An 11,691-nucleotide genomic window follows, 5' to 3' on the forward strand; every position below is an offset into this window, starting at 1 on the left:
AGCCTCCGGGTGCACCCCAGGGGGAGCCCCATAAAAGAGTATCAAGAAGTCCTTCTCTAATTAGCTTATGGAAATTAGGTATAGTATAAATAAAAGTTCCACTAATTTATACTTGCTGAAAAAGTGGTTCCAAACTCAGCTAATAGATTAGTTCGATTATTGCAAGCAATTTTTCTTCCATCCAAATCATATCATCTAATACCAACAGATTCAAAGAACAAGGAATGAATGTTAGGAATACTGTAAACATTTATTTACATCATTCATACAGAGCTTCAGTATACATCTAATTTACTAAGAACATACATCCTTCTGACACATGGTTAGATTTGGCTAGCTGCAAGGAATTCAAACAAATAAATTACCACAGTTTACATAAAAAAAAGTTGGCCCACAAAAGAATTTCAAAAAAAAAATAAATCACAAATTAATATAAGCAGAAAATACCCTGTTGAAAATAGATTAGAAATTTAGTGAGCTATTTCCATAGGCTTTGACCTTACAGTATTTCTGTATATACAAAAGGTACAGTAAAATATTAGTATTTATTGCAACAAACTAAGGATGTCATAATACATTTCATATCCTCAATTCTGATATTGACTTCACGTTCCTTCCAGCCTTCTTTTGTTGCTCCACAATTGAAATATTTTCCCACAAGGCACATACTTATCTATAAAGAAAAAGAAAAAAATAAAATAAGCAAAACCTGCTCACCCAAATTAATATAGTTACATATTTTAAAATTCAATATTCACAAAAGTAGGATCTCATATTATCCAATGTATTATAATATATAATATATTATATTATATTGCCCCATAACATTTACCCCATAGAACATCGTAGCCAGAGATTCATTTGGACCCAATCCTGCTCACTGTTTCATAAATCCTTGAAAACCTGGATTCATGAGATCTGTAGGTTAGATTTATTTAGTAAATTTATTAAATGTATATGCTGCCCATTTTGCTATCCCAAGCCACTGCTGTTTTTAACCACTTTTAACAAATCCATTTGGCTTTTAGTGATCACCTTATTCATTTCTAGATGCTCAGAAATTCCCTGGTTTTCCAAGATTTTCCCAGTTATTGTTGTCAGGCTGATTGGTAGTTTCCTGGATCAATTTTTTCTCCCTTTTTGAACGTTTGGAACCACATCAGCTCTTTTCCAGTCCTCTGGCAGTTCCCCCCTGTGATCCAGGAGCTCTGAAAAATTTCAATCAGTGATTCCAAATGAATTTGCCAGCTTCTTCAGAATCCTGGGATGTAAACCAATTGGTCCCGGTGATTTGAACTCGTCCACAGCAAATCAGTGTTCTCTTACCAATTCCATACCTAGTTTGATCTGCATTCCTATTCTGTTTCCCATAGTGCTGACTTTGATAGGTTGGGCTACTTTTTTCTTTTTATGTAAAGACAGATGCAAAGACCGAATTATGCAGTTTTGCTTTTTCCCTGCTATTTATCATCTTCTTGCCACCATCTTCCGTTAGTGGTCTGATCATTTCTTTGACTTTCTTCTTGTGCCTTACACATTGAAAATTTTTGAGAGGTATTTTTGGCATTTGTTGCATGCCTTAGTTCGTTCTGAGCCATGGCCTTCCTTGACTCCGTCCTTGCAGATTCGAGCTATTTGCTGGAATTCTGTTCGTTACGTACCACTTTCTATTTTTTATACTTTCCTTTCTAGTCCCTTCCAGTCACCAGCTGCCTGCAATTACTGCAAGTTCAAATCTCACCAGGCTCAAGGTTGACTCAGCCTTCCATCCTTTCGAGATAGGTAAAATGAGGACCCGGTTTGTGGGGGCAATAAGCTGACTTTGTATAAAAAAGAACACCGCTGGGGGGGGGGGAGCAAAAGCCCTACTAAGCAGGTATATACAAAAGTATGAAGGCTATTGCTTAACGCATTGTAAGCTGCCCTGAGTCTCCAGAAAAGGGCGGCATATAAATTGAACCAATAAATAAACAATAAATAAATAGTCCTCAGTTTATTGGAAAGCTCTTTGTGCAATCATGCTAGTTTCATCTGGAATCTTGTTTTTCTTTTTCTGTGGTTTGAGCCTTTATTATCTTGTTTTTCTGTTTTTCTGTTTGTTTGAGCCTTTATTATCTTGTTTTCAGAGTTTCTCAAGCATCCTGTTTTTCTTTCTAGGATTTCCATTCATGGAGTCCTCCCTAATTTTTCTCATAGTTTATTGAAGTCAACTCTCTTAAAGTTTAAAATACTAGTCTGTTTATTCAGTTACCTGTGCCAATGTTATAGTAAGATTACTACCAAGAATATTGCTTCCTGAAATAAAGGTACTAACCTTCGAGGATGATTGGCATCAAACAATGTGTTATCATCATCATCATCGTCTTGCTCTAAAGGTGTCAGCTCTGTGTTTTCTATGTTTGTGTCCAGAACACCGTATTTCCGTGTCTTCCTGTTTCTTCGTCTAAGTCTAATACAAATGTTACAATGTGTTAATTAGGGCTGAGGAAGACTAATATGAGCAGAATTAGATTTGAGCTTTCAGCGTACAAAATAAAAATGAAACATCTGAACCATATAAATAAGTCAATATATATTTAAATAAAGTTTGTATTCTAAGTTAGTCAACAATGAAATATATCTCCACCCCTTCCTGAATTTTAGTATTTGTCCCATGCAAATACAAAAATATTAAACTAATTAAACTTTAAATATATTTTTACAATGTAGAGCATAAAGAAATTGTAGAGAGATAAAAGAATATACAGATGAGTTTATAAAGTATCAAGCACCCTAGACACTGAGTTTTTTTTTTTTAAGGGAGGTGGAGTGGACAACCAAAGACTGTATCTACACACTGAGTTTTAATGACCCTCTCCTCTCACCAGTTATATTCACTTCAATTTTCATTTTTAACTGCTTTTGCTTCTTATTTTACTTCAAAAGTATTAAATACGAAGGGGAAATGCTTACAATCCAATTAAGATGTATTTGGCCTATTTATATAAACCTCTCTCTGTAGTTTATACAGGCTATCAGAATGCCAAACTAAAAAGTCACGCCTTGAAGCTTATGGACATATGAAAATAAGAAAAACTTTTGTGGAATACTGAATTCTGAACTTTATCTTTGTACTGATTTGTTCATTGCAGCTCTGAATTTTGTGTTGAAGAAATTAAGCAAACAGTAGTAATAATCCTGTTTTCTAAAATACCCCTTCTTTATTTCTTACCAATGAAACAGAATATACAAAGATATATTACTTAAGGCCCTCTTGGTTTCTGCCTCTCAGCAGCTCTAGAAACTTTATTCTTTCCTTCTACAAATAGTTTTTCTAAGCTAATTCAATATTCTATACAAACTAACATTTCACATTTAGCTGTAACCTGTAACTGTATGTGTACTGTACAGGCTATGCTATTCAATTACTTTTAGTGATCATGATAACCAATGAGCTAGTTCAAATTGTTCTTTCATTATGAGGCCATTTGCTGACATATCAAAATAATACTTTTTAAAAACTCCATTAGTAATAACAATATGTAAAATGGGAATTTTACATGGAACAGAGTCACCGGGAGACAATTTGTAAAATTTATTGTCCGCTCACCTTACCACAGGGTAACTCTGGGTGGCTTACAATCATTATATATGTGATTATGAGGATGATGTGTGTTTCTGTGTTTGCGCACATATAAAATAATATATATTTATTGCCACCTTCTCTAACTTTAATGTCTTATTTAATCCCTTGTGTTTCTTGTATCATGACCATAGTAAATTTGTGATATTGTTTTCAGTATGTGTCCCACTTCTTCATTCAAGTATTGCAGTATTACTTGTGTCTCTCATGTAAATTATATTATTCAGGAAAATAAGGTGTATTTGAATAAATTATAAATATTGTAGAATTTAAAAAAGGCAGGGAAGGTGATTATGCAAGATAAACAGTGAGTCAATCGCAGTTTTACAGCATGAACTTGGGGTTAAAGCAATAGTTGTACTCACTGAATGTTTCATTGCACTTTATTTGTCCAAAATCACTCTCAGAAGATGTTGTTTATACTGGCTTGTTGGCCTTTAATTACAATGGTGTCAGTGATTCTGAGAAAGGGCTGCAATGATGTTGAAGAAGAAAATGAAATCCCATGCACAAACTTCAATTTGCCTGCATAATAATGGATTCAACTTTGAGAGCTTTACAGTACACAAGAGACTGGGGAGTTCTTGCAATGGCTCTCTTACTGCAGTCAACATCATCCTACCTACTTGCAGTTTTAATAATTTTTAATAGTTTTTAGTGATGAAGTTTTTATATATTATTGGATTTTTAATTATTGTGTACTGTCTAGAGTCACATTCTTACGAGATAGGTGGCCATATAAGTATGTACATATGTATGTATGTACATATGTATGTATGTATGTATGTATGCATGCATGCATGCATTAAAAAGAACTGTTAGAGTCACTCTGGGTAGTGACATGGGTGGCAAATATTTCTGATACTGTCCAACACTTCAGAAAATAGTTATTCATATGTGGCTTTATAAATAAAATAAATTGTAGGGGGGAAAACCCCGTTCAATTCATGTGCGCCATTTAGAAGTTTGAAAGAACCAAAACCAGGATTGCACCTTATTGCAGCATTTATGAAACTTAAAAAAGAATTGTATCTGATGAAGTGAACTGTAGCCTCTAAAAGCTTATGCCTGGTCAGAAAAGGTGCTATCAGATTTCTGATATTCTGGTAAATCTATGCTTCATGTAAATAAATACTGAAAGAGCTCCACTTATATGAAGAACATTTGAATTAAGGATTTTCCTCTTGTACGGTACTACACAGCTCATTATACAGAAAATACTGAAATATAGCATACCAATTTAAAACAAATATTTACAAATTTCTTCTAAAATTACATTTGATAATTTTTTAAAAATGTAACTTAAACTGCTATTTAGGATAGAGACCTTACCAAAGTATATTCTGCTTCTTTCATGTACGATTCAATATAATATCTATGGTGTATGTCTAGTGAGAGCTGATTTTCCTATCTAATCTCTTGTACACACCATGAAAAGGAAGAAATTCAAAAGAATCTCTTAAGAGTTAGGGTCAACACTTTAAAAGTCCACTTGTATCTATGCAAAAGGAATAAGGAATCTTACTCTGGAAGCATTTTATTATGATCCATCCTTCCATTTATTTATCTACATCTTTAGCTTCCAATTAACACCAAATGAAATTCACATGACTTGCTGAACATTCTTTTATCCTTTGAGGATTTTTAAGCTTTCAAAAGCCTTGTTTTATGCAGCTGGAAACCACTTGAAACTAGGCCTTTCAGTAGAGCACCAGACTTAACAAATGTATGCCAACCATTTTTTCTTTTACTCTTCCTTAAAATCTCTAAAGTCTATCTTTTAATGCTATACAGAGAGTCCTTGAGTTACAACCATTCGTTTACTGGTTGTTTGAAGTTACAACAGCACTGGGAAAAATGACATGACAGTTTTCACTCACAACTGTTGCAGCATCCCCATGGTCACAAGATCAAAATTTGGGTGTTTGGCAACTGGTATGCATTTATGATGGTTGCAGTGTCCCAGTGTCATGTGATCACCTTTGGTGACCTTTTGACAAGCAAAGTCAACTGGTTAGATACATTCACTTAACTGTGTAACAAAGTTAACTCAGTGATTCACTTAACTATGGCAAGAAAGGTTGTAAAATGAGCCAAAACCCATTTAACAACTGTCTTGTTTAGCAATGGAAACTTGGGACTCAATTGTGGTCATAAGCCAAGGACTACCGGTATTTTGTTATGATTCTAAAGCTATTTATTTCAAATTCTCTTTCCAAAATTATGTAAGCATTCCAGACTTCATCTGTCAGGATTTCCCCACACCCTGAATTTCATCATTTTAACTACATCTCAGGCCTCAGGTGCTATCAGTGCTTCTGTAAGCATTGCAGAGATGCTGAGAGAGGGAGGGGGGGGGAGAGAAACAAACCTAAAGGAGCAAACAAAATACAATACCCTTTACACCCATAAGTATATGTTTGTATCACTATTTTTCTGTCTGCATTTATCAGGATGTATGTCCATGTAATCCATGAGAATTTGTACCGCACAGTCACTGTATCACAAGACATATAAAGTAGAAAAAGCCCGTTTCTTTTATATCTCCACAGGAATTCTAACCCTGACTTTGGTTACTCTGCACATTATCTATCACCTGCCAGTCTTACAGAATATTGATTTGAAGCCACCTTCTCCTTGCTTGAACTTTGTTTTAAGCCCCACCAATCTTTTCCAGTGTGAGAACAAGAAGCATTAGACATCCACTGGCCCATTTCCCTTTTTAATTGTTTTTAAAGAAGAGATTGGACACAACTATTTGTCTGAAACGGTACAGGGTTTCCTGCCTGAGCAGGGGGGTTGGACTAGAAGACCTCCAAGGTCCCTTCCAACTCTTCTGTATTCTGTGACTGTATTGGGATGGCCTGTTCTAGGGTGGTGGAGGAATGCCAAACCCAAATTAGGCCTTCAAAACAATCGTTAAGTGAGCCACAAAATTAACCCTCCCCACACTCAGATATACGGCAAAAAATACTCCACAGTAAACCAACCCAACAAAAACAGGGTAGGAGATTTTTTTTTTTAAAAAAAAAAAACGATTCTAAAACGATTCCTCAAGTTTACCGGAGCCCAAGAAATGAACGTTAAGCCCTGGGGAGACTAACAAGGGCAGGAAGTGGAAGAAAGGCCGACCCGAAGCAAATTACTCCGCTCTCTCCCCGAAAAACTCAGCCTTAGTTACGTTCAGGTCCAAGGACAAGCCGCGGTCGGAGGGCTAAAGGCGGAGAAGGCAGCCGGGGGCGCCGTCAAGCCCTTTCCGGGACAGAGCGAGAAGAAAAGGCTGAGGCGTCGCTCACCGGACGGTCCGGATGACGAAGTAAACGATGAGGGCAGCGCTGGCCAGGACCAGCACCGAAAGGGCGCGCTGGGTCATGGGCTGGTTGACCTCCGGGCGGTGGGGCGCGGCGGCCATGCTGCCGTTCACGCCGCCGCCGCCGCTCCGCGCTTCCTCGCCAACAGAAGAGCCGCCGCCGCCGCTCGGCGGGCCCGAGGGCGCATTGTCGGGGCCAACTCGTACGGCTGGCAGAGGGGGATCCGGCAACGCGGAAGGGCGTTTCGTGGTGGGAAGCGGGGGAGGCGCCGCTCCTCCTCCGCACAGCGCGGCCGCCCAAAGCAGCGCCAGCAAAAGCGTCAGTGGTGGCGGTGGCGGCGGCGGCCAGAGCCGCCGCATGGCACCCAATCTAAAGCCTGGCCTGGCAGAGCGCGGCCTAAGCCCCGCCGGTTCCTCGACGGAAGGAAGACCAGAAGGCGGAAGTGCTCATCTTTCCGGCGACTGAAAACGCTGCCATGGACGCCGAGCGACGCTACGAAGCTTCAGCTCCGCCCCTCATCCCCGGTTCCTGCCACGTGACCGAGGGCCCTCGGGCGCCTGCGCAATAGTTGTCGCCGCGGCGGTTTAGTGGGGAGGGTGGAGAAAGAGCGGATAGAAAGAGAGGTGCTTTGGAGTGCCAGATAGGGACCAGATTTGTATATGCTTCCCTGGTGATAACTCTTGTCCCAACATTTCTCTTCCTTCCTTCCTTCCTTCCTTCCTTCCTTCCTTCCTTCCTTCCTTCCTTCCTTCCTTCCTTCCTTCCTTCCTTCCTTCCTTCCTTCCTTCTTCCATCCATCCATCCATCCATCCATCCATCCATCCACATCTGGATGGTTGCTTTGCAAACGTCTATGGAGATTCTCAGTCATCCAGGTGATGGTTGTCCTAAAGGTGCTTTTTCAAGAGGCAAATGGACTTCCTGCTTTTTCTTTGAAGATATTTTACTTCTCATCCAAGAAGCTTCTTCTTCTTCTTCAAAGAAAAACCAGAAAGTTCAGTTGCCTCTTGAAAAATCACCTTTGGGACAACCATGACTTGGATGACTGAGAATCTCCATAGATATTTAGCGATGCACTTTGGGATGAACACCCTCCCAATGGTGCGTGAGCATGAACGGATTTCCAGAAAATTTGCAGATTACAGGAACCATTTGCGCTCAGAGTTTAAGAAGCTTCTTGAATGAGAAGTGGAACATCTTCAAAGAAAAACCAGAAAGTCCATTGCATCTTGAAAAAGCACCTTTGGGATATTGTGAACACTCACTAATATAGATGCTCCTGTTTGTATTAAATAGAGCTCCTCAACATTTCCTGTGCCTGCAAGAATAAAGGATAATAAGCAATTGGTAGTAGTTAGATAATAATAAACCACCCGGAAGAAACATTTACCTATCAGCCATGCTGTCTGTTGTACCTGTTGTCCAGTTAAGGAAGAGATTTTTAAAATGAGGAACATCAAAAGTTGCCTTAGACCAGATAAGTGAAAGCATGAAGCTGTAGTGTAATGTAGATTTCAACCTAGTTTGGGCTTGATGTTTTCTCTGAATCCAACTTTTCTATTTTGTAAATCAAGGTTAATGGTGTAGTTAGTGTCTGCTGTGTGAACTCACTGGATTAATCAATAAACCAGTTACCATAATGCCACCCAACTCAGTGATTCTGGGTGACTCACAATAATCAAAGAAATTACAATACAATCAATAAAAAATAAAAGATGGCAGCAAAATGAAGTGGAGAGTCTCTAAGGCAATGATAATAGCCAGTAGGTGACTCCAGCAAATGTTTCTGCCTAGCCCATTATTATCTCCTTAGTTTTTCCAAGTCTGATACTATCATATATATTGCAGGACAAATCTCCTCACAATATTATAGTACAGAAAACATACTTGGAGGACATTAAGATAGGCAAATTGATTATTAATGTGCTTTGCAAGATAAGAGAAGAGCACAGTTGGAAGGGAACCTGGAGGTCTTCCAGCCTAACCTGCTCAAGTAGGAACCCTATACCATTACAGATAAGTGGCTGTCCACTCTCTTAAAAACCTACTGTGATGGAGCACCCACAATTTCTGAAGGCAAGTTCTTCCACTGGTTAATTGTCCTCACTGTTAGGAATTTTCTCCTTAATTCCAAGTTTTTTCTTCTCCTTGATTACTTTCCATCCATTTCTTTTTGTCTTGCCTTCTGATGCTTTGGAAAATAGGTTGACACCTCTTCTTTCTGGTAGCCATTCAAATATTGTAATGCTGCTATCATGTCACCACTAGTCCTTTTCACTAAACTAGCAATTCCTGCGATCATTCTTCATTTATTTTAGCCTCCTAATCATCTTTGTTGCTCTTTTCTGCACTCTTTCCAGAGTCTCAACATCCTTTTTATAATATGTTGACCAAAAACTGGATGCAGTATTCTAAATGTAGTCTTACTAACTCTTTATAATGTGGTATTAGTACTTCACATTCACCTGATCTTGATTTTATCCCGCTGTTAATGCAACCTAGGATTGTTTTGTTTTTTTTGGCTGCTGCCACATATTGTTGGCTCATATTTAAATGATTGTCCACTAGGACTTCAAGATCCCTCTCATATATACTGCTATCAAATCAGGTTTCAGATAATCTGTACCTTTGCATTTGGGTTTTTTTGCCTGTGTAGACCCTACTTTGGTCTACATTTAATTTCATTTTGTTAGACAGGGCCTAATGGTCAAGTCTGTAGAGATCCATCTGGATCTTGAGCCTATATTCTGGGGTATTGGGTATTCTTGCCAGTTTAGTGTCATCTGCAAATGTGAATAGTTCTCCTTCTATTACCTCATATAAATTGTTTATGAAGATGCTGAAAAGTACTGCCCTAAACAGAACGTTGTGGTACCCACTGCTTACTTCCCTCCATGTAGATGTAGTCCCATTAAGGACTACACATTGAATGCAATTTGTCAGTTAGTTATGAATCCATCTGGTGTTGATACTGTCTAGCCCACATTTTTCTAGCTTACCATGGAGTGGTCTACTTTGTCAAATGCCTTACTGAAATCCAAATATACTATGTCCATAGTATTTCCCTGGTCCACTAATTTAGTCACTTTGTCAAAGAATGAAATAAGATTTGTTTGGTATGATCTCTTTTTTGACAAACCTGTATTTGCTTCTGGTTATAATTTTGCTTGGTTCTAGGTGTTCATAGATCTGCTGCTTGATTATCTTTTCCAGGTTCCCAGGTATCAATGTCAGGCTGATTGATCTGTAGTTTCCTGGATCTGATTCCCCCGCCCCGATTTTTTGAAGATGGGAATCACATCAGCTCTTTTCCTGTCCTCTTGTAGTTCCCCAGTGCTCTAGGATCTTTGAAAGATATGATTCAGTGTTTCCGAGGTCACATCTGCCATCTCCTTCAGAACTCTGGGATGTAATCTGTCAGATCCCAGTGATTTGAACTTGACTAGAGTGGACAAGTATTGTGTTATGTTTTCAGGTGATAGAAAGACCTGGTCTGAACATGGGACTTTCTATGAGCATAAATTGTTGTGTTCTGGCTAAGATGATCTGATGATTTGTTTCATTGGATGGACTTCATTATACCTTTCTTAGTATTTTGTTATGGTTGCAAGAACTGAGTCCAAAGAAGCCTAGGCATTTTTGATTTATCAGTCTTTAGCTTTGTTTACTTGTACTTCATGAAGCTGAAGCTGGCACACCAATGTACAGTAGACATTATACCAGCCAGCAATTTTGCTACTGATCATCAGCCCTGTCAAAATATACTGAAGTCAAAATATATTGAAATTTAATCTGCCATTTTTATTATTTTTGCTCACCAACTTATTTTTTAATACATGCATTTCAAAGTGGGGCAAGCAGGATTCTGCAGTGTTTTTATTCCATTGGTTTAGTATGAAAGTTCTGGCTAAGCTAGAACAAATCTGCATTACTCTTCTAACTTATAACAGCCTTTTTTTACTGTAATATGATAAGATAAGATGTAATATGAGGAGCCTGGATAGCTCAGCAGACTAATGCATTGTAATTTAACTCCAGCTGTCTGCAATTAGTAAGTTCGAATCTTGCCAGGCTCAAGGTTGACTCAGCCTTCCATCCTTTCTAAGGTAGGTAAATTGAGGACCCAGTTTGTGGGGGCAATAAGCTGACTTTGTAAAAATATACAAAAGTATGAAGGCTATTGCTTAACACATTGTAAGCCGCCCTGAGTCTCTGGAGAAGGGCGGCATATAAATCAAATTAAAAAAAAAATGTAGAATTTTTAGCACTCTACAGATATACAGAATTGGATTATAAATAATTGACAATTCTTGCTTCCAATGTTTGTATTACATCATCTGTCATTAATAATAATGTTCTATTATTGGAGTCTAGTGTACTATAAATTTGATCCTAAAAATAAGCTTTTTTCATTTTTTATGTTACTGCTTGAAGTTAACTTTACAGAATGCCAACTTGGCAGATTTTAATTTTATTAGGCATAATTTTAAAAAGTGTTTATGTAACCTTTTATTAAGTAAACTACAGATTATTAATTAAATTGGTGTCCAATCTAATCTTAGATTCAGTTTATCAAATTTGTATGTTATCAATGTCAGATGCTACTTTTTAAAAAGAAATTATCATGTTCTATTTGAGTTCCTATAATTTTGTCTATTAGTAGAATGTTTAAGGTGAAAATCCTTGAAAGTCCTTGAAATTTAGATCAAGATATTGCTCCAGTGGTGGGCGAACTGGTAGTAGCAGTGGTGGGATGCT

The 11,691-nt window shown here is 38.0% G+C and overlaps 1 protein-coding gene across 1 annotated transcript; it reads right to left on the reverse strand.

Moving 5' to 3' along the window:
* Positions 1 to 225: 225 nt before the first annotated feature.
* On the reverse strand, positions 226 to 7,435 carry FAM174A (family with sequence similarity 174 member A). The gene is made up of 3 exons (XM_070935744.1): positions 6,919 to 7,435; positions 2,315 to 2,449; positions 226 to 673 (listed from the first exon to the last, which is right to left on the reverse strand). Exons 1-3 carry the CDS (start codon positions 7,290 to 7,292, stop codon positions 670 to 672), a joined length of 513 nt encoding a protein of 170 aa, XP_070791845.1. The 5' UTR covers positions 7,293 to 7,435; the 3' UTR covers positions 226 to 669.
* Positions 7,436 to 11,691: the final 4,256 nt, after the last annotated feature.

The sequence above is a fragment of the Pituophis catenifer genome, unplaced genomic scaffold, assembly GCF_029215685.1.
Source record: "Pituophis catenifer annectens isolate HBS135680 unplaced genomic scaffold, rPitCat1.0.hap2 SCAF_2, whole genome shotgun sequence".
Taxonomy (NCBI): Eukaryota; Metazoa; Chordata; class Lepidosauria; order Squamata; family Colubridae; genus Pituophis; species Pituophis catenifer.